Here is a 23,317-nt window from a genome sequence, read left to right as displayed (position 1 = left end):
TTGTTTTAATGAAGGCAAGTTGCTCCATATTCCCCATGGAGAAGTAGTTACATATGTTGATGACTACAGCATAGGGGTGTCAAACATACAGTCCCAGTCAGTTAGAAGCACAGTATGGTGTGTGATGTTCATCCAAAGAGTGAAGTGTAGAATTCTAGACCAATGTTCTATTGCAGCTGGTGGCAAGGAAGTTGATATGCAAGTAAAGGTCTCAGATAATGAGGTATCGTGAAAGGCTAGATGAAATAGGTGCAGAACTTTTGGCCTATTGTTAGGACTTTGGTCACTACGAAGTGCCCTCAAGAGAACTCCTTCACCAGTAAGTTGAGACAGTGTGCAAAATAGGAGATGGAAATGAAGTTGCCTGCCGTATCTACCAGAGTGCACTAAAGGAAATGTAATCGGTGATGAATGTCCACTAACACAGCACTTTATGGTGTGATGAACTGCAATCTATACTGCTTAGCACAGCCATTCCAGTGAGAAAAAAAATGTTTGTCCTCAGCCACTCTGGAGGAATAATAGCCTCTATCTGCTTGTGGAAGGCCTAATCCTGAGAAAAAGATGAGCAGATCAAATGCCAGCATCTTTGCACAAGGAATCTTCAAATATTAGGGTTGGGTGTGTTCCTAATAGTATTCTTAGCCCTTCTAGGCCTTTTTATGGGACATACTTTAAAGGGGAACTTCAACGAAAACACCATTACTCATTCTGTGCAATAACTATTTAATACTTTAGAAAAGAATATTTGGAAATCACTTTATAAAATCTAAATGAAGTTAATCTATTACTTAGGAATGGATCACGGGGGACTTCTCTCTGGAGCCAGAACATTGTACGAACTGGTTATTAAGTCTTATTTCTACATTAAGGCAAGTCTATGACTAAAAGTAATTAGAGTAGAGTATATAATCTTAGCCCAATCTTAGAATATTTCCAAAGAGATCTTTTAAGAATGATCAATGCCTGAAAGGACTGACTTTTAAACTGTGTCCCTTTCCAGGCCAATAATATAAAAATAGGAACCTGGAAAACACAAGAAATGTCATTTTACCATTGCAATTTCATATGTAACACAATACACCCGGAAAAAAGGATGTTTGAATGTAAAAGGAAACTGAACTCCTTTTGCTCAGAACAGCAGTTTATATCATAAGAAGCACTTCAAATCAAGAATAAACTGCAAAATATATTTTAAAATTACGTAAGAACTACTGTGACAGAGTTCTTCTTCTACCTTGGTGGGTCCTGTGCTTATTGGTGGATTTACCCACCTCACAGATTCACCCTCTGGGTCAGGAAACAGCCCAGAGACCTTCCCCTCTGGTAGAAGCCACAGTCCAGGTCAATTCCTCCTGTGTTTGATTTGGGAGGTTTGGGGGGAACCCAGGCCAGCCCTCTACTCCGGGTTCCAGCCCAGGGCCCTGTGGACTGCAGCTGTCTAGAGTGCCTTCTGGTACAGTTGTGCGACAGCTACAACTCCCTGGGCTACTTCCTCATGGCCTTCTCCCAACATCTTCTTTGTCCTCACCACCAGACCTTCTCCTGATGTCTGATAACACTTGTACTTCTCAGTCATTCAGCAATATGCCTACTCACTCTCAGCTTCTTGCACACCTCTTGCTCCCAGTTCCTCACATGCACTTCCTCTCCCGTGGCTCTCTCTGGCCAGACTGGAGTGAGCCCTTTTATAGCATCAGAGGGGCCTTAATTGGAGTCAGGTGCTTAACAGCCTCACCTGACTCTTAGTGGGTTAATTGGAGTCAGGTGTTCTCATTAGCCTGGAACAGCCCTTGCTCTTGTCTCTCAGGGAACAGAAAACTGCTTATCCAGTGGCCAGTATATCTCCCTTCTACTACTCTGCTGTTCCCAACTGGCCTGGGTCTATCTCACTACATTAAAAGAATATGAAGGTTGCAAAGTGAAGCGCCTTTAGGTTACAAAATACTAGAATTAAGGTTGCTTGTGCAGATGCATTATGATACTTTTAATTACATAGTATTTTTCCAGAGGATCAACAGGGGCACTCAATGAGTCGCTGTTCAATATTTATTTTTATCCTCATCATTCAGTGTATAGCCCCACACCTTATTTTCAACACATCCAAATGCTGTACTGAATCCAGAATTATTAATTTCCTCATGGGCTTTTTAATGGTGCTCTCATTGTAGTATCTTAATTCTTTACAAAAGTTAACGAATTTATTTTCATAACACCATTCGGGGGGAGGGATAGCTCAGTGGTTTGAGCATTGGCCTGCTAAACCCAGGATTGTGAGTTCAATCCTTGAGAGGGTCACTTAAGGATCTGGGGCAAAAATCAGTACTTGGTCCTGCCAGTGAAGGCAGGGGGCTGGACTTGATGGCCTTTCGAGGTCTCTTTCAGTTCTAGGAGATAGGTATATCTCCAACAAAAAACCCTGCTGTGAGTGGACAACATACTACTATGCCCATTTTACACATGAAGAATTGAGACACAGAGATTAAAGCCAAAATTGTCATAAGCATCAAATAATTCTGGGTGCCCAGTTTGAGATGCCTAGTTCCTGATTTTTGGACTACTTAGTATTTTATAGCACTTTATACGTTTAGAGCAGATCTCCCATTTACCTTGGTTGCAGTTACGAGCAGTCAGCCCCTCTGCAAAGTGTTTCAGGTTGGGTACTCAGACCTGGTGTACACTGAGGGGGTGGAGGGGGAATCGATCTAAGTTACACAACTTCAGCTACATCAACAACGTTGCTGAAGTTGACGTACTTAGATCTACTTACTGCGTGCGGTGTCTTCACTGTGGTAAGTCGACGGCTAACGTTCCCTTGTCGACTCTGCCTACGCTTCTCGCTACAATGGAGTATTGGAGTTGATGGGAGAGTGCTCAGTGGTCGATTTTTCACATCTAGACTAACGCAATAAATCGACCCCCACTGGATCGATCGCTGCCTGTCGATCTAGCACATAATATAGACATGGCCTCTGAAAATAAGGAGCACATGGTGGCTACCTGTGAAAATGTTGGTTTGCGTGACTTGCCCAGCATCACATAGGAACTCTGTCACAGAGGCAGGAATAGAATCCAGTTCTCCAGGGCAGTATTCTACTGCCTTAACCATAATACCATCCTTTCTCATGCCCATCTAAATAGGCAGACTTTTAAAATAAAATAAAATTAAATAAATAAAAAATAAACAATACTAAACACCTCTTTCTCTGCCACACAAAGCAGAGAGAAAGAACTCATGACTTTGTACTCACTGCTGAGATAGTCATAAAAGAACTTAGGTGGAGTTGGGTCCACAGCTCATTAAGTAACTCATATCAAACATTCAGATCTCTTAGGATCACACAAAAAGCTAAAAAAGTCATTACTTCACAATGGGTTGTGAAATGGTGCCATATGAGTATGCATACCCTGAGGGAGAAGTGAATCTGTGTTGCCAATACTTGAAAGAGAAATTTCTACAGTCACTTCTGTAACTACATGTTTCAGATTATAGTTAGTAGAGAAAAGACGGTTACTCATTTTTGTAACTGTTGTTCTTCGAGATGTGTTGCTCATATCGATTCCAATTAGGAGTGCGTGCGCCATGTGCACGTTCGTCGGAAGATTTTTACCCTAGCAACACTCAGTAGGTCGGCTGGGTCGCCCCTGGAGTGGTGCCATTATGGCGCTAGATATATACCCCTGCCGATCCAACGGCCCCTCAGTTCCTTCTTGCCGGCTACTCTGACAGAGGGGAAGGAGGGCAGGTTTGGAATGGATATGAGCAACACATCTCGAAGAACAACAGTTACAAAGATGAGTAACCGTCTTTTCTTCTTCAAGTGATTGTTCATATCGATTCCAATTAGGACACTCCCAAGCCTTACCTAGGCAATGGGGTCGGAGTGAGATGTCGCAGAATGTAGAACTGCTAAGCCAAATGCCGCGTCATCCCTGGACTGTTGTACCAATGCGTAATGTGACACAAAAATGTGAACAGAGGACCAGGTAGCTGCACGACATATCTCCTGGATGGGTACATGTGCCAGGAAGGCAGCAGATGAAGCTTGAGCTCTAGTAGAATGAACGGTAAGGTGGCTCATAGGAACGTGAGACAAGCCATAGCAGATACGGATACACGATGTCACACAAGATGAAATCCTCTGGGAGGAGACAGGTAAGCCCTTCATTCGTTCTGCCAACGCAACGAAGAGTTGGGGTGTATTCCGAAAGGGCTTTGTTCGATCAATATAAAAAGTGAGAGCCCTACGGACGTCTAGAGAGTGCAGCTGCTGTTCCCGGCGCGATAAGTGCTTCTTCGGGAAGACGACCAGAAGGAAGATGTCTTGATTGATATGGAAGGCCAATACCACTTTAGGGAGGAAGGCCGGCTGTGGTCACAGCTGTACCTTGTCCTTGTGAAACACTGTATACGGGGGGGTCCACAGTGAGAGCCCGAAGTTCGGAGACTCGTCTTGCTGATGTAATGGCTACGAGGAATGCTGTCTTCCAAGACAGGTACAGCAGCGTGCAGATGGCTAGCAGCTCGAAGGGAGCACCCATAAGCTTGGCTAAAACTAGATTGACATCCCAAGTTGGGGTGGGGCATCGGACCTGTGGGTACAAACGTTCCAAGCCCTTGAGGAACCTCGAAACCATGGGTGAGAGAAGACCGAACGGCCACTCTCCCCTGGATGGAAGGCAGAGATGGCCGCCAAATGCACCTTTATTGAAGAAACCGCTAGGCCATGTTGTTTCAGGGACCAGAGGCAGTCCAAGACTGTAAGAACTGTTACCTGGGTGGGAATAGCGTTACGCTGAGCGGACCAGCAGGAGAAACGCTTCCACTTGGCCAGATATGTCAACCTAGTGGAAGGTTTCCTACTACCTAGGAGTATGTGCTGTATCAAGGCAGAGCACGTAACTCAGACTGGCTTAACCAAGCAGCAACTATGCTGTGAGGTGAAGAGACTGTAGGTCTGGGTGGTGAAGTCTGCCGTAGTCCTGAGTTATGAGATCCCAGCAGAGTGGTAGGGGAATTGGGTTGGCCACCGACAGGTCGAATAACATGGTGTACCAGTGCTGTCTCAGCCAGGCTGGAGCGATCATGAGCAGGTGGGTCCTGTCTCTGTGGAACTTAAGCAGGACCCTGTGGACCAGCGGGAACGGTGGAAAGGCATAGAGAAGATGGTTCGTCCACAGTATCAGGAATGCGTCTGAAAGGGAGCCCAGGGAGTGACCCTGGAAGGAGCAGAACACGTGGCACTTCCAATTCGCGTGAGAGACGAAGAGGTGTATGTGGGGAAAGCCCCACTTCCGGAAAACAGAATGGATGATGTCCGGACGAATCGACCACTCGTGAGACAGGAAGGATCTGCTGAAGTGATTCGCCAGTGTGTTCTGAACTCCTGGGAGAAAGGACGCTACCAGATCGATCGAGTGGGTTATGCAAAAGTCTCAGAGCTGAATGGCTTCCTGACAAAGGAGGGAGGAGCGTGCTCCACCCTGCTTGTTTATATAAAACATGGCCGTTGTGTTGTCCGTGAACACTGAGACACAACGGCCTTGGAGACGCTCTCGAAACACCTGGCACGCGAGGCAAACCGCCCTCAGCTCCCGCACATTGATGTGTAAGGTTAGTTCTTGAACAGACCAAAGGCTTTGAGTGCGGAGACCCTCGAGGTGGGCACCCCAACCCAGAGATGACGGTCTGTGGTTAGGGCCTTCTAAGGTTGAGGTGGGTGGAATGGCATCTCTGCATAGACCAGGGTGGGAGTCAGCCACCAGTCTAGGGAGCCTAGGATGCTCGTGGGAATCATGAGGATCATGTCCAGGCTGTCTCGGCCCAGTTGATATACCAAGGTGAGCCAAGTTTGAAGTGGACAGAGGCACAGCCTGGCGTGTTTGGTCATGAAGGTGCAGGCAGCCATGTGGCCTAGGAGGCCGAGACAAGTGTGAGCCAAGGTTGTTGGGAAGTTTTGGAGGCCCTGAATAATTGTTACCATCGCCTGAAAACGAGGCTGTGGTAGGCAGGCTCTGGCAAGATTGGAGTCCAGGATTGCCCCAATGAAGTCTATTCTCTGTGTGGGAACGAGAGTGGACTTCTCTATATTGATCATCAGGCCTAGTCACCTGAAGAGATCTTTGACGATGCCCACATGACGGCTCACTTGCATCTCGGAGGTCCCTCAAATGAGCCAATCATCGAGATACGGGAAGACGTGCACCCGACGACGACGGAGGGAGGCGGCGACTACAGCCATGAATTTTGTGAATACTCATGGGGCCGTAGAAAGGCCGAATGGAAGGACCGTAAATTGAAAATGTTGATGGTTGACCACAAAACAGAGGTACCATCTGTGTGGTGGGTACACTGCAATGTGGAAATATGTGTCCTTCATATCGAGGGCAGCATACCAGTCTCCAGGATCCAATGACGGGATAATGGTCCCTAGGGATACCATGCGGAACTTCAACTTTATCATGAACTTGTTGAGTACTCGCAGGTCTAGGATTGGTCTTAGACCTCCCTTTGCCTTAGGGATTAGGAAGTACAGGAATAAAATCCCTTGCCCCTCAAGTCTTCCGGTACCTCCTCTATAGCTCCCATGGTGAGGAGCGTCCGTACCTCTTGAAAGAGGAATTGCTCGGGAGAGGGGTCCCTGAAGAGGGAGAAGGAGGGGGGCTGGGAAGGTGGGGGCAAAACAAACTGAAGGTGGTATCCCAATTCCACTGTGTGTATGACCCAATGATCCGATGTTAGCTGGGACCACGCAGGGAGGAAATAGGAGAGGCAGTTGTAGAAGGGTGGAAGAGGATCCTGGGAAACAACTGGTGCATTGTCCTCAGGCGTCTCTTCAAAAGTTCAGTTTGGGTCCTGCAGGTGGTTTGGGGAGGCCCTGATTTTGACCCCCTCGGGGCCCAGATTGCCTTCTGCGATTCCCCCAGCCGCGCCTTCTGTCGCGGCCTAGGCGAGGGGTAAGAGCGGTGAGGCTGAGGACGGAAGGACCTGTGCTGGGTCACCGGGGTGTGCATCCCAGGGAGCGCATGATAACCCTGTTATCCTTTAGGCTTTGCAGCCTAGGTTCAGTCTTTTCGGAAAATAGCCCTTGGCCTTCAAAGGGCAAGTCTTGTAGGGTTTGCAGTAACTCAGGTGGAAGGCCGGACACCTGAAGCCATGATATTCTCCTCATGGCCACTCTTGAAGCCAGAGTCCTGGATGTGGAGTTGGCTGCATCCAGTGAGGCTTGGAGAGAAGTTCTCGCCACCTTCTTTCCTTCCTCCAAGAGGGCTGCAAACTCCTGGCATGAGTCTTGGGGAACTAGCTCCGTGAATTTCCCCATCGCCACCCAGGTATTGTAGTTGTAGTGACTGAGTAGGGCTTGTTGGTTTGCCACCCTAAGTTGGAGGCCTCCAGAAGAGTATACTTTGCGGCCCAATAAGTCCATGTGCCTAGCCTCCTTAGACTTTGGAGCAGGAGCCTGCTGGCCATGGTGCTCCCTTTTGTTAACCGATTGTATGACTAGGGAGCAGGGTGCACGTACAGATACTCGTACCCTTTAGAGGGTACCATGTACTTCTGCTCTACTTCCCTGGCTGTGGGCAGGATGGAGGCTGGGGATTGCCAGATGGTATTGGCATTCGCCTGAATAGTTCAAATAAAAGGCAGGGCCACTCTTGTGGGGGTGTCAGCTGATAAAAGGTCCACAACTGGGTCCTCTATTTCCGGGACCTCTTCCACCTGAAGTTTTATGTTCTGAGCCACCTGTTTCAGAAGGTCCTGATGAGCCCTCAGGTCAATTGGGGGAGTGCCGAAGGAGGATGCCCCAGCCACCGCCTCATCTGGAGAGGAGGAAGAGGAGAGGCCAGGGACAAGAAGGTCCTGTGGGGGCTCTTGTCCTTGGGCAGTGTCAAGCCCAGGTGGGGCTTGGGTGTCTGTCAGTGGAACGGAAGCCTCATCCATACCCGCAGGAGGGGGGCGGCTTATGATTGCCTCTGGCACCTGGTGTTCTGATGGCACGGATCGTGGTGCTTCTGGGGGAGCACGTTGGGCTTGGTGGTATGCCCAAGGTGTCCAGAATGACCACTGATGGGGACCTTGCTCGTGGCCTTGTCTCTCCTGGAACACACGGCTGGGCACATCTGAGTCATGGTCCTGTGCATAAGAAGCGCTGCCAGCATGAGATGATACTGAGGTATGTCTCGACGGCTAAGGAGGTGCTGAGAAACCTTGAGGAGGAGCCATGTCTGTAGTGGGTCTTTCTTGGGATGGTACCAGAGAGCGGTACAGTGAGCTGTAACGGTACCGGGAATGAGACCGGGACCTTCGACCGTAACGGTGCCAGGAGATCAACCGGGATCTCGAAGCTCTTCACCTGGAATGGCTGTGAGGTGCGTGGTGCCGGGAGCCGGATCGGTACCGGGAATACAGGGCAGGCGAACAGGACTCTGAGCGGTGCTGCGAGTGCAACCGGTACTGCTATGGAGAGTGGTGCTGGGACTGCGAGCGGCGTCGGGACCGGGATTGGCAACGGGGACCGAGAACGCCTGCGGGACCGAGATCTTGATCGGTGTCTCTCAGCGGTGCCGACGGAGGGCAGCCTCAGCAGGGCAGGCTTGCCAATAGACTGAATGACCCGCACTGGCAGTGCCAGGAGTTGAGGCAGTGTGGTCTCCGTCACTGCAATTAAATCCCTCGCCATGGAAAATGTCTCTGGGGTAGACGGGATAGTGAGCTCGACCACAGCGTGAGTCGGGGAGCTTTCAGGCACTGGACTCGATGGCCCTTGCAGGACCGGAATTGACTGTGCTGAAGTTAGCAGTGCTGCGGCAGGTGTCGGTGCTGGGCGATCCAACTTAGGCGGGTGCTCCAACTGCGGTGCGGATGGCACTGAAGCAGCGGGAGCATCATGCTGCTTTCTGACCCGCGGGGACAGGGAGCAAGTGCCGAGCCGACACCGGTGCTGGTGACGGTCGGTGCCAGGGGGCCTTTACGGTACCGGGGAGATCCAAAGCCGAAAGAGCGCTTCTCCCTGATGTAGACTGTTCAGCGCTCGGTGCCGAGGGCGCTGGACTAAGAGCTGCCTCCATTAGGAGCTGCTTGAGACGAAAGTCCCACTCCTCCTTCGTCCTTGGCTTAAAGGCCTTACAGATCTGGCACTTGTCTGGGAGATGGGATTTCCCGAGGCACTTAAGGCAGGAGTCGTGGGGATCTCCCGTTGGCATCGGCTTTTGGCACGCTGAGCACGGTTTGAATCCCGGTGACCCGGGCATGAGCCCCGGTACCAGGTGGAGAGAAGGGGCTAATCCACAATCCGCTTGCAACTATACACACGAACTATATATACAAATGACTAAAACTAACTAAAACTGTTAAAATGGAACTATATACACAACTGTTAGTAAAGAACGACAAGCAGGCTAGGGAAGTGGAGATCAGCTAAGCCGCACTCCACTGTTCCAATGACTGACAGTGTGGTAAGAAGGAACTGAGTGGCCATTGGGTCTGCAGGGGTATATATCTATCACCATAACGGCGCCACTCCAGGGGGCGATCCAGCCGACCCACCGAGTGTTGCTAGGGTAAAAATCTTCTGACGAACGTGCACGCAGTGCATGTACACCTAATTGGAATTGATATGAGCAATCACTCAAAGAAGAACTGACCATTACTATGGCATTCTAATATTATTTACAATTGCTACTACTCAGCTGGTTAACACTGAAGTCAGATCCACTTTTTAAAATAATTGTCACTTATTCTTCTAAAGAAAAAGTCCCTTCCCAAAGGAAAAAATGGGAATTTGGCCTTCTGTTCTTCTGCAGTTAAAAGTAAACAATAGTCAGTGTTAATGACTTACAATAAAATACTAGTATTCAGTACATACTGAAGCTAAATCGTTTGACAGTAAAATTAATTTTAGACATCCAAGTCTTTATCAGCACAAAACAGGGCACTTCCCAGTTATCAAAGAAATAATTGAACCATTGTGTTTCAATGCATGGAGTCACTAGCACACTCTATTTCTACCCTGCCCAGACTGAAGAGCAAGGGCTCTTTCCATCTTTTGTAACTCAGAGAAATGGTGTCTTAGATTACAGGACAAGAGCAGACTCAGGGCTCTGCTTTTAATTCTTTGGTGCCAGTAATGTTATTAAGTCTACATGTATCCAATTTTCTTTGGAAAACTAGGCTCCGATCCTGCAAACACTTAAAAGTATGTAACTAGCATGTGCTTGACATGGCACTTTCCAAGGGGCGGCACTCTGGCTCCTTTTCTATTACATTGAAAACATAGTGTTCCTTGCACATAAAATATTCACTGGCATATATACAATGAGACAGGGCTCTGTAGAAATCCTTGTCTCATTCAGCAAGGTACACAGGCTGAGAAAAGTGTATTCGCTTGCTCAGAACACAATAAGTAGGTAAGAGACAGGATACAGACATACTTAGTAGGGCTGTCCATTAATCGCAGTTAACTCACGTGATTAACTCAAAAAAATTAACTGCAGTTAAAAATATTAATTGTGATTAATTGCACTGTTAATAGAATACCAATGGAAATTTATTAATTTTTTTGGCTGCTTTTCTACATTTTCAAATATATTGATTTCTATTACAACACAGAATACAAAGTGTACAGTGCTCACTTTATATTATTTTTATTATAAATATTTGCACTGTAAAAAACAAAAGGAATGGTATTTTGCAATTCACCTCATACAAGCATTATAATGCAATCTCTATCGTGAAAGTGTAACTTACAAATGTACTTTTTTTATTACATAACTGCACTCAAAAACAAAACAATGTAAAACTTTAGAGCCTACAAGTCCACTCAGTCCTACTTCTTGTTCAGCCAATCACTGACAAACAAGTTTGTTTACATTCACGGGAGATACTGCTGCCTGCTTCTTATTTACAATGTCACCTGAAAGCAAGAACAGGCATTCTCATGGCACTTTTGTAGCTGGCTTTGCAAGGTATCTACATGCCAGATATGCTAAATATTCATGTTTCAGCCACCATTCCATAAAAAAAATGCATTAATTAAATTTGTCACTGAATTTCTTGGGGGAGAATTGTATGTCCCCTGCTCTGTTTTACCTGCATTCTACCATATATTTCATGTTATAGCAGTCTTAGATGATGACCCAGTATATGTTGTTTGATTTACAAACACTGTCACTGCCGATTAGACAAAACACAAAGAATAGCTACAGCACTCGACCCAAGGTAAAAGAATCTGAAATGCCGTCCAAAATCCGAGTGGGACAAGGTGTGCAGCATGCTTTCAGAAGTCTTAAAAGAGCAACACTCCGATGCAGAAACTACAGAACCCAAACCAACCAAAATAAAAAATAAATAATCAGCCTTCCACTAGTGGTATCTGACTCAGATGATGAAAATGAACATGCATCGGTCTGCTCTGCTTTGGATTGTTATCAAGCAGAACCCGTCATCAGCATGTCCTCTGAAATGGTGGTTGAAGCATGAAGGGACATATGAATCTTTAGCACATCTGGCACGTAAATATCTTGTGATGCCACTTACAACAGTGCCATGCGAACACCTGTTCTCACTTTCAGGTGACATTGTAAACAAGAAGTAGGCATCATTATCTCTTACAAATGTAATGTGACAAAGTTCCTCCTCTACCTTGGTGGGTCCTGCGCTTATTTGGCAGATTTGCTCATCTCAGTGACCTTCCCCACAGTCTGGGTCAACTTCTCCTGGGTCTGATCAGGAGTTGGGAGGTTTGGGGGGAACCCGGGCCCGCTCTCTACTCTGGGTTCCAGCCCAGGGCCCTGTGGGTTGCAGCTGTCTATAGTGCCTTCTATAACAGCTGCATGACAGCTACAACTCCCTGGGCTACTTCCCCATGGCCTCCTCCAAATACCGTCTTTATCCTCACCACAGGACCTTCCTCCTGCTGTCTGATAATGCTTGTACTCCTTAGTCCTCTAGCAGCACACCTCACTCTCAGCTCCTTGTACCTCTTGCTCCCAGCTCCTCACACGCACTTCCTCTCCTTTGGCTCCCCCTCACCTGACTGGAGTGAGCTCCTTTTTAAACCCAGGTGCCCTGATTAGCCTGCCTTGATTGGCTGCAGGTGTTCTAATCAGCCTGTCTGTGTTAATTGGTTCTAGCAGGTTCCTGATTACTCTAGTGCAGCCCCTGCTCTGGTCACTCAGGGAACAGAAAACTACTCATCCAGTGACCAGTATATTTGCCCTCTACCAGTCTCCTGTACCCCATTGGTTTGGATCTGTCACAGTAACCAAACTTGTTTGTCTGAGTGAATGGCTGAAGTAGGATTGAGAAGACTTGCAGGCTGTAAAGTTTTACATTGTTTTATTTTTGAATGCAGTTTTTTTTTGTACATAATTCTACATTTGAAAGTTCAACTTTCATGATAAAAAGATTCCACTACAGTACTTTTATTAGGTTAATTGAAATGTACTATTTCTTTTGATTTTTACAGTGCAAATATTTGTTTCAAAAATAAATACAAAGTGAGCACTGTATACTTTATATTCTGTGTTGTAATGGAAATAAATATATTTGAAAATGTAGAAAACGTCCAAAAATATTTAAAGAAATGTTATTCTATTATTAACAGTGCGATTAATCATGATTACTTTTTTTAAACACTTGACAGCCCTAATATTTAGATAATGCTATTCAAACTAACCTAAGTGTGGTTTATGGAGAGAAGGCTGGTTTATAGATTTGTACTTGTTTATTATTATTATAAAAATGACAGTATAAAAACTGAACTTTTTTTAACCTTTAAATATTCCTCGTTTCCATGCAGATACATTCAGAGTGTAAGTGGCTGTGTCATCAGCTTCTACAGTGAGGTCTGGAGTACCAGCCACCATTGGAAGATCTGAAGTCACCTAGGAAGACAGATTGCACACAGAAAAATCAAATACATCCTTTCTAACGGCTCTGAAAAGTAACATAAGGTATAAACAACATTGTAAGTAATAATAATTATAATACCTGCTCTTATACAGCACTTCTAATTATCAGATCTCAAAGGGCATTACAAAGGAGGTATAAATCCTACTCCTTCCACACAGTCTTTGGTTGACTGTAAAGTGGAAGGAATATGCACAATATAAGAACTAGCATCACATACAGAAAGTAACAGGCCACTACTGAAGTTATTTAGCATTAAATCATTAAGTCAATCAATGGGACTACTTAAGGGTAAGGAAAGAATCAGGCTTTCAGTCTTTTAAATACATTTTCCTGAGAACAAAAATAGGTGTAAAGAACATTACATACTAAATGTATTAAGGAACATTTTAAATAGTGTTGTGTTAATATTCATTCTGGCTACTTATGCATTATGTAAAAAATAAGCAGTAGTATGTTTTTGATGTTATGTGTCTATAACTTAGGTGGAAAGGCAATTAATTGAATAAGAACTGAAATAGCAAAAGATTTTTTTTACACAGATATTAACTTTGCAGACCATAATTATTTGTACAAAAGTACAAGCTCACAGAGACCATACTGCAAAGTTTGCTCACAGCCAAGAGTCACTGAAAAATTAAGTCTAGTGTTCATAATGGATTTGGAAACACAAACTTTTATTTGAATTTGACAAACCTCCTTGATTTTCCCTCTAACTTTTCTAAAATCTGTCCTTTGCTTTCCATGGCATATTTGCTGGAAGCCAGACTGCTGGACCAGCAGCCTGGGGCCAAATTAGCCCCTAGTACCAGAACAATGAGGTGGGCATACCATGTATTTATATGGTGGCATTATGATATTTTTTATCTTCTTATCTATTCCTTTCCAAATGGTTCCTAACATTGTTAGCTTTTTTTGACTGCTGCTGTGCATTGAGCAGATGTTTTTGGAGAACTATCCACAATGACTCTGAGATCTCTTTCTTGAGTGGTAATAGCTAATTTAAACCTCATCACTTGTATGTATATTTGGAATTACGTTTTTCAATGTACATTAACTTAGGTTTGTCAACAACGAATTTCACCTGCCATTCTGTTTCCCAGTCTCTCAGTTTTGTGTGATATTTCTTAACTCCTCGCAGCCAACTTTGGACTTAACTATCTTGAGTGTTTTTGTATCATCTGTAAATTTTGACACTATTAACCCCTTTCCCAGATTATTTATTGCATATATTTATGTTCCCAGTACAGATCCTTGGGGAACACCACTATTTACCTCTCTGCACTGTAAAAACTGGCCATTTATTTCTGCCCCTTGTTTCCTAACTTTTAACCAGTTACTGATCCACAGGAGGACCTTCCCTCTTATCCCATGACTGCCTATTTTGCTTAAGGCTTTGGTGAGGGACCTTGTCAAAGGCTTTCTGAAAGTTCCAATACACTATATCAACTGAATCGTCCTTGTCCATCTGTCTGTTGACCAGTGGTACAAGCAGATTTTAACTCTTACCAGTATGGTACTGACCCCTCGACCCCCTCCTCCTAAAAATGTTACGTGACTAGAGCCCTGCATGGATACAAATTTATACCAATGGATGCGGATATCTGTGGATAGAAATCGCTATCCCCTGAACCACAGGGCTCTCCCAGGAACCTCAGCAGCAAAAGGAGCAGAACGTGGGGCCACCACTCCCATGAGCCAACACCCCGCACCGGAAGCTCCTCTGCCACAGCTGTATTGCCTCCAGCCCCATCCCCAGTCCTTCCACACAGCTGCATCTCTTGTCTGGGTCTGTACAGTCCCACCAGAGGACAGCGGTGGGGGCGGAGCTGGGGACAGCACACCCGCCGGTGTGGGGCGCTGGCCCCTGGGAGCAGCGGCTCCATGTTCTGTTCCTTTTGCCACTGCAGTTCCCTGGAGAGCCCTGTGATTCAGTGGATACCGATTTCTAGCCACGGATATCTGCAACTGTGGGTATAAATTTGTATCTGCGCAGGGCTTTACAATTCATTCTTGAAAATGTGTCGTTCCCGTATGGCGTATCGGCAATAAATGTTTTAATAGTATGGCGTACCTGCCCATAGTGGCTTACTTGCACCACTGCTGTTGACCCACTCAAAGAATGCTCACTGATTTGCAAATTGATTTCTTAATTATTTGCTCCATTATCTTTCTGGGTACTGAAGTTAAGCTGTATGATCTATAATTCTCTGAGTTGTCCTTATTTAACCTTTTTATAGATTGGTGGTATATTTGCCCTTTTCCGGTCCTCTGGAATCTCTCCTATCTTCCATGACTTTTCAAAGATAATCGGTAATGGCTCAGATATCTCCTCAGTCAGCTCCTTGAGTATTTTAGGATGGTAGACTTGAAGACATTTAACTTGTTCTTTCCCTATTTTAGGGTCTTTCCCTATTTTAGCCACTAGCATTCACTATGTTGGACATCCAATCATTACTAACCTTTTTGGTGAAAAATGAAACAACAATTATATCAGAATCTGAGGTTTCATGTTAAAAAATCAAAAGTTTTGCTTTCAAAGCTGAAGATAAAAAGCTTGACAATGTGAACTCAAAGGCAAATAAAAAAAACCCCCAATTTATTTAACATGTCATTATTTTAAGCCAATCTCATTATGTTTTGGAGGCCTGACTCATAATTTTGAATGCTTTGGGTTAACAAAACTGTAGAACCTCATTCTCTTCTTTAAAAATATCAAAAAATATTAAAACTTATAAGTGGAATATAAATAGCTCACATTGGGTCAAATCCTGGCTGCATTTAAGTCAATGGAAGTTTTGATGTCGATTTCAATGGGGCCACGATTTTTACCCATGATCTTTAATTAATTTTTCCCCTCACCTTTTCCTCTGTTTTTTTTTTTTATGTTTGTTTGATGTAGACTAAGATTCTGAAGGGGGCGGCAGAGCCTCTTTTAAAATCTCTGTAAAAGGTCCTGCAGAATTATGGCACTGTATAAATACTTAATACATTAAATAACAAAATTATGAAATAATTGAGTTTCGAGCTAAATCAATATTCCAGTCAGAAAGGCTCAATGGTACTTCCAGCTCTGTCAATTATTCCAGTGCTGACTGTACCCCGCTTGTCAAGCACCCAGGTGGAAGACTTCAAATTCAGCAAAGATTATTGTTTCAATAGTAAAAGCTCCGCTGCTTGGATTAATTTTTTCCTCCCAATTGTTAGCTTCTTCTTTCCAGTCAATAAGCTTTATTTATATTTTCTGAAGAAAACAACAAGCCTAGGATTATCTTGCTTCTGGCTTTAGGCACTAGAGCCATTGATTAGTCTTACCATTATTCTTCTGCACATCATTTGTTATAATCCTTGTCAGATCACTGCAAGAATGTGATACTATTTACAATAAGGACAAGTAGAAAAGCAAGCTACATAATTCAGGTGATCAGTAATAACAAAAATTTGAAAAGCCACTGAGAATAAAAGTTTGAAAGCCATGAAAATATTAATTATGTATATTTCTTCTGAGATGTTTTACATTTTTACTCTATCAACATACACATTACAGCATTTAAATAATGTTTAGGTTGTGCTATAAAGTGACAAATGCAAAGAAACTGAAGGCTAACCTTTCCTCTTGTATTGTGCAAATATTGAAATGGACATTGCAAACATTATTTATGTATTCAGTATACCTGGCACTGTCTTACTGAAGCCATAGGACCAGGAGATAGTCAGCACCTTCAAAAGTAAGGCTACTTTTATTTAGATTTCTAAACAATGGATTTAAGAGCCTAACTTTAGACACCAGGTTTTGAAAATGGAGGGTTATACATTTAAATAAATCTTTTGTTAAGGAAATATCTATATTTCCAATAATTTATTACTGATTATTTTGAATAATATACTTCAAATAGACACAATTCCTTCCAAAGTCCCACAGTGCACAGGGAAGTATGCACGCTGCCCTATCATTTAGGATAGCACAGCTTACTCCTCTGGCATTCTTTGCCAATGAGGAGGATTTTATGGGGTAGTCCTTTTCCTGTCCCATCACTTTCAGAGTAACTTTTACTCCCAATGGGCACTAGAACTGTGCAACCTTTGTGTAGGACAATTAGCATCCTTCCCTTACACAAGGGAAAAGGAACCACTTTGTTTCCTTCCCACTGTTACCTGTGCTAGGTCCAGGGACAACACGACTCTTGATGATTTAGAAATTTAAGCAGGAATTTGTCTCTTTATAAATACGTATATAGTAATATATAGTAAAATGTGCGTATATTATATATATATATTACACGTGTATATACATACATATGCATTTTTTTAAATATAGTTTACCTTTAAAGTCTTCCCTGCTTGAATCTGTACTTAACTGATTTATCCTTTTTCAGGGACTTGTAGGCCATATACATTAAGACAGTTTCAATAATTTTCCCTACAATTTATATTAAAATAATTTATTTATAGTTTTTTTAATTTGTCTTATGACTCTCTTAAAATAATTGAAATATATTTTCTCCTATTCAAAGTTTATGAATTTCTCCTGAATCTAAAGAACCATTCAAAACATCAGTGAAAACCTCATTCATTTTCATTAAAATTTACAGAAGTTACCAGCTCCTGGGACGTTACTTTCTTTAAGGGCATCTTATAAACAATTATCAGAGGGGTAGCCGTGTTAGTCTGGATCTGTAAAAGCAGCAAAGAATCCTGTGGCACCTTATAGACTAACAGACGTTTTGGAGCATGAGCTTTCGTGGGTGAATACCCACTTCTTCAGATGCATGTGGTGGAAATTTCCAGGGGCAGTATATATATGCTAGCAAGCAAGCTAGAGATAACGAGGTCAGTTCAATCAGGGAGGATGAGGCCCTGTTCTAGCAGTTGAAGTGTGAAAACCAAGAGAGGAGAAACTGGTTCTGTAGTTGGCAAGCCATTCACAGTCTTTGTTCAATCCTGAGCTGATGGTGTCAAATTTGCAGATGAACTGAAGCTCAGCACTTTCTCTTTGAAGTCTGGTCCTGAAGTTTTTTTGCTGCAGGATGGCCACCTTAAGGTCTGCAATAATGTGGCCAGGGAGGTTGAAGTGCTCCCCTACAGGTTTTTGTATATTGCCATTCCTATTGTCTGATTTGTGTCCATTTATCCTTTTCCGTAGAGACTGTCCAGTTTGGCCAATGTACATAGCAGAGGGGCACTGCTGGCATATGATGGCGTATATTACATTGGTGGATGTGCAGGTGAATGAACCAGTGATGGTGTGGCTGATCTGGTTAGGTCCTGTGATGGTGTCGCTGTTGTAGATATGTGGGCAGAGTTGGCATCGAGGTTTGTTGCATGGATTGGTTCCTGAGCTAGAGTTATTATGGTGCGATGTGCAGTTACTGGTGAGAATATGTTTCAGGTTGGCAGGTTGTCTGTGGGCAAGGACTGGCCTGCCACCCAAGGCCTGTGAAAGTGTGGGATCATTGTCCAGGAAAAAAACTTCAGGACCAGACTTCAAAGAGAAACTGCTGAGCTTCAGTTCATCTGCAAATTTGACACCATCAGCTCAGGATTGAACAAAGACTGTGAATGGCTTGCCAACTACAGAACCAGCTTCTCCTCTCTTGGTTTTCACACCTCAACTGCTAGAACAGGGCCTCATCCTCCCTGATTGAACTGACCTCATTATCTCTAGCTTGCTTGCTAGCATATATATATTGCCCCTGGAAATTTCCACCACATGCATCTGAAGAAGTGGGTATTCACCCACGAAAGCTCATGCTCCAAAACGTCTGTTAGTCTATAAGGTGCCACAGGATTCTTTGCTGCTTTTACAAACAATTGTGCATCTTATGAACAATTCTTATAAACAACTGTGTTATTTGTACACTATATAATGATGCTCCTTTACTACTGGTAAACTGAGTGATCTTCAACCTGGAGATTACCATTTGATGCCTCTGTAGAAAGGATAGCAAAATAAGAATCTTCCTGTAATTTCATTATCTCTAAACAGAAGCTCTTCAGAGGCATTTCTAAGTAGTCATTGGTTTATTTTATCTATTTAAACCTGTATCTTCCTTATCTTTGTAAATCTCTTTATTGTTATGCAAGATATTCTACAATTTGTCATTTCTATTTATGCTCCTCTAATGGTTCTTTCTTCTTTCTGTTTCATTTTATAATGTTTTCTCTGTATGTTCTTACCAGTTGCTTGACTTACAAAACTAAAACAAACCACCACCCTCATGTCTCTGATCTTCTTCTTTATTCTCCTCTCTACAATTTAATTGTCCCTTTAATGCCTTGGTTTAACTAACTTCCTGCTAATTCAATTATAATCACACTTCTCCCTGGACATATGTATATCTAATTTGTTACACAAAATATGCTCCTGGAATGTTAAAATCCACATAACATTTCATTTTCAATGTTCTTTGTCTGCCTTTTCTTGATCCTCTTTCCCAATTTTTTCCCAAAGGTCTCTTGTTGTCTCTTACTTCTTCTAGATGTGAACCAAGGAACTTACAAGATGACTTTTTTTTTTTGTTAAGTTCTGCAAGTAAAATAATTTGAGCTTTTTCTACCCATTAAAACAAAACAAAATAGGAAATTAAATACAAAAGGATTGCACAGTTAAAATGAAAAACAAACTGTAAAACATGCAAAAGTGAAGGTTCTAAAAGGAGTGTAGTAGTTTCTTTCTTGTTTTCTGATTAAAAGATGCAGTTTCATTTAGTACTATTTATGTTGTAAAATACATATTATAAAACCCAGTGGATGTCAACCATGGGCAGGCTGACATTACTATCTGAATCTTTTTAGATTTCCTTACTGATTTGTGGTTTCAACTGTATAAACTCAAAGTTGATTTTTTTTATTTTATTTTACATTAATATTGGTTCATCTTCTATATCTTTGCACCAGTTCATAGATCTTCAGCTTAGTATCCAAATCTTTTGTACCATAGAGGTAAAAATAAAAACTCTACTGACTTCATAGTCTTGTCAAAACTGACTGTTCATAAACCCATTCAGTGGATCATATACTCCCTTTTGTTTTTCTCATATCACATGCTCCCTTTCTGCCTTTAGTCTATTGCAACCCTTTCTAATACTACACAGTTACATCAAACTCCTTCACAAATGCTCCTCCCTGTCTTGAGGAGTAGGGATGGAAATCTGGTTGGACCTGAAGAAAAGTGGCCACTCCTGGGAGGAGAGATGAACAGAAAGATCTCACACTCAGACATGCTAGAGCTGTGCCCCAATTTGTGCTTCAGAGTGCACATAGGAGTGTAGCTTGGCTAGCTGGAGAGGACTTGATTGGCTCTCACAAGCCCCCTCAAATTAAAGTCTTTGCAGGTGTCTGGGGGCCAATCTTGCCATTACTGATGCTCTGCCTTCCCTCTCTGTATTTGAGGTACATTGACCTGTCTTTCCAGGATGCCAGGGGTCTGACCAATTGCCTGTTTTGGTATTAGGAAGGATTTTTTTTCCCATTGGGCCAAACTGGCAGGGATCCAGAGAATTTTTCACCTTCTCTGCAGCATCGTGTATATACAATTTAGGTTAAAACAATAAAAATAGGAATTTTACAGTTAGGAGGCAGTATAGGAATATTTAATGGCTGGTGTCCAGTATGAATAAAGGCTAAAGGGCCAGCTTCCAGAGATAAATGAGACCTAGGGTGTGGCTGGTAGACTGATTACCTGTAAGGAGAAAAGGAAACCTGAAGTCTTGTCTCTGAGGTAAACTATGGTACACTCCAAACCCCTCAGAGGGGATAGGGCAACAAGTTCAGAAGTATGCTGAGTCCTTGGGGCCTGGCTGAAGAGGGCTCACCTCAAGTTAATGGTTACATTATGTAAGTCCTGTATCCCTGCACAGGACACAATTAAATGCTAGTATGTGAGAGAGGGTGAGCAGATAAAATGGAGTGGCAGCACTAAATTAATGAAGTTATGTCCTACTGCTTAACTCCATCCCTGTGTCTGTCTTTCATTCACCTGAGTATCCAGATCAACCACTTAAGATTTGCCACTGGCTTCAGTGGCCAGTGGAACAGGCCCCCAAATGCCATCTGAAATTGGTATTTCCTCAGTCTTCCATCAGCCTCATCTATAACATCCTGTAACAGGGTAGCAGACCCCTTAAATAAAATTGATTCTCCTGTTCCAGTTCAGGTGCACCTCAGTTTGGTGTAATGAGGAAGCTGGGGTTGCCCCAAAAGATATAAAGGAGAATTCAGAAGTCTGAGAGCAGAGTTCAGAATCCAGAGTCCAGCATCCTGAGAGAGGTCTTAGAGGGAGAGTTTAAGGCCAGAGTTTAGAAAGGAAGAGAACCCAGACACTTGGGTAAAGAGAATTCAGAGGAAGAGCAGAGCTCAGCTGACAGCTTCAGGGAGGGGGTACTCCTGAAGACAGGAGTAGTGAAATTTCCCTGTTTGAATAGTGGGAGCCAGGTCAGACTAGTGAAAGCAGAAGGCAAGAAGGCCGTCAGAGAATTGCCTACAACTATCTCCAGGCCAGAAAGCCATGGTCAGAGAGAGATGGATACCTGAAGACTAAAAGCAGCAGAGGGAGATGCCTGCTGGCTCTCTGAGCTGGAGACCTGAAGCCAGAAGAGCAGAAAAGGTTGGAGGCCGGGGAACAATGAAGGGGTGAGCCCACTTATGTCTCTAGGCAAGACCATTCGTGTGAATGAAACAGGGAAGAGTAACACCCCAGCTAGAGGGGCTGAACTGAAGCATGGTGAGAAACACCAGAGCTGTGTCTGAGAGCTGAGCTAACGTGTAGCGAGAGATACCAGAGCCGTACGTGGTGTTGGACTGTTGAGACAAATGTTCTGTTTGGATTGTGCTGGGCGGATTCTGGTTTATGGTAGTGGGGCCTTTGGTAATAAATTAACCCTGCAAAAAGGGCAATGTATATGCTTCAAAGGCTGTTCTGAGTTTATGTAATGAATCAAAAGGGAAACTAAGGCAAGGGGCCACTTGCAGGGCTGCCCAGAGGCCACACATTTACATGCCCCAATACAATTACTATGAAACTCACTAATATGCTCATCAACTTGTGCTATATCTCCTACAGATTCAAATACCAGCCATCTATCACCAATGAAGCATTCCTACTCATTTATCTTTGTAAGCACTTCTGTCTCTTTCAGCTATTCACTCCTTCAGAGGCCTAATTTCCAAACAATACTCACAACCAAATGATCTCCTTTATCAGAAACCTTGACAACCATAAATATACCACAGCCATCATTTACATGCTTTTTTTTGCTCTATTCAGTAAATTGTTTGTGCTGCTCAGATGCCCAACTGACTCAGCTATTACAATCATGACACGCATTCAGAATAAAGTTTTTTAAAGCACTTGTTTCACTCAGTATCTTACTCTCTACTGGACTCTCACAGCATCAGTTAGCTTTTTTTGAAAAAAAAAAATCTTGTATTCTGTATCCAAGAGCAATCAGGATGTAAACAGAATTATAGTGTTAGTCTAGAACAAGGCTAGGCAACCTATGGCACGCGTGCCAAAGGCGGCACATGAGCTGATTTTCAGCGGCACTCACACTGCCCTGGTCCCGGCCACTGGTCCTGGAGGCTCTGCATTTTAATTTAATTTTAAAAGAAGCTTCTTAAAACATATTGAAAACCTTCTTTACTTTACATACAACAATAGTTTAGTTATATATTTAGAGAAAGAGACATTCTAAAAATGTTAAAATATATTACCGGCATGTGAAACCTTAAATTAGAGTGAATAAATGAAGACTCGGCACACCACTTCTGAAAGGTTGCTGACCCCTGGTCTAGAACAAAATTCAGTTATGTTAAGATTTTGATAAGAATAATTTCTTGATATTACTTTGGACAGTAACTTGATGAGAAAGTTAAAATTTGTAACTGTACATGTTAGATACACCAGCTGGGAATGCTTTGGGCCAGTTGCTTTCATTGCTGTCAGGTAAAAACATCAATTGACTTGTACCCAAAGTTTCATCCTAATAATATTTTTCCCCTATATGAGGATTTTCATCCAAAGAGGTCTTAAATTATTTACATTGCAGTAGCACCTAGAAGCCACCAATCAAAGATCAGGGCCTCATTGTGCTAGGCACTCGTGTACGTACGCACACAAAACAACAGAATGGTGCCTGTGCCCCCAAAGAATTTACGAAGATGCCAGTGTTTTATAAAGGAAGATATATTATACCCATTTTACATACAAGGAAAATAAGGATTGTACACATTAAGAAGTTTGTTCAGGATCACAAAACAAACATGTAGCAGAAATGAATATAAAACCCAAGTGTCCCAACTCCTAGTTCCATCTATTGCTACATCATGAAGCCTCTTTTACTGTGGTGTCTCATCCTGTCTTTATTAAATTCCTCAGCTGAAGCTTGCATATTGTTCAAAAACAGAAAG

The 23,317-nt window shown here is 43.2% G+C and overlaps 1 protein-coding gene across 1 annotated transcript in view; it reads right to left on the bottom strand.

Moving 5' to 3' along the window:
- Positions 1–23,317, bottom strand: part of CFAP47 (cilia and flagella associated protein 47) — a 680,893-nt gene that overhangs the window by 264,744 nt on the left and 392,832 nt on the right. Inside the window, exon 49 of the mRNA XM_050936444.1 lies at positions 12,774–12,885. Coding sequence (XP_050792401.1) covers positions 12,774–12,885 — 112 coding nt within the window. The remainder of the gene's footprint in view (positions 1–12,773; positions 12,886–23,317) is intronic.

Source organism: Gopherus flavomarginatus, chromosome 1 (assembly GCF_025201925.1).
Source record: "Gopherus flavomarginatus isolate rGopFla2 chromosome 1, rGopFla2.mat.asm, whole genome shotgun sequence".
In the NCBI taxonomy this organism is placed as follows: domain Eukaryota; kingdom Metazoa; phylum Chordata; order Testudines; family Testudinidae; genus Gopherus; species Gopherus flavomarginatus.
The sequence above is the reverse complement of the archived record's forward strand: the minus strand, read 5'-3'. Positions and strand labels throughout refer to the sequence as shown.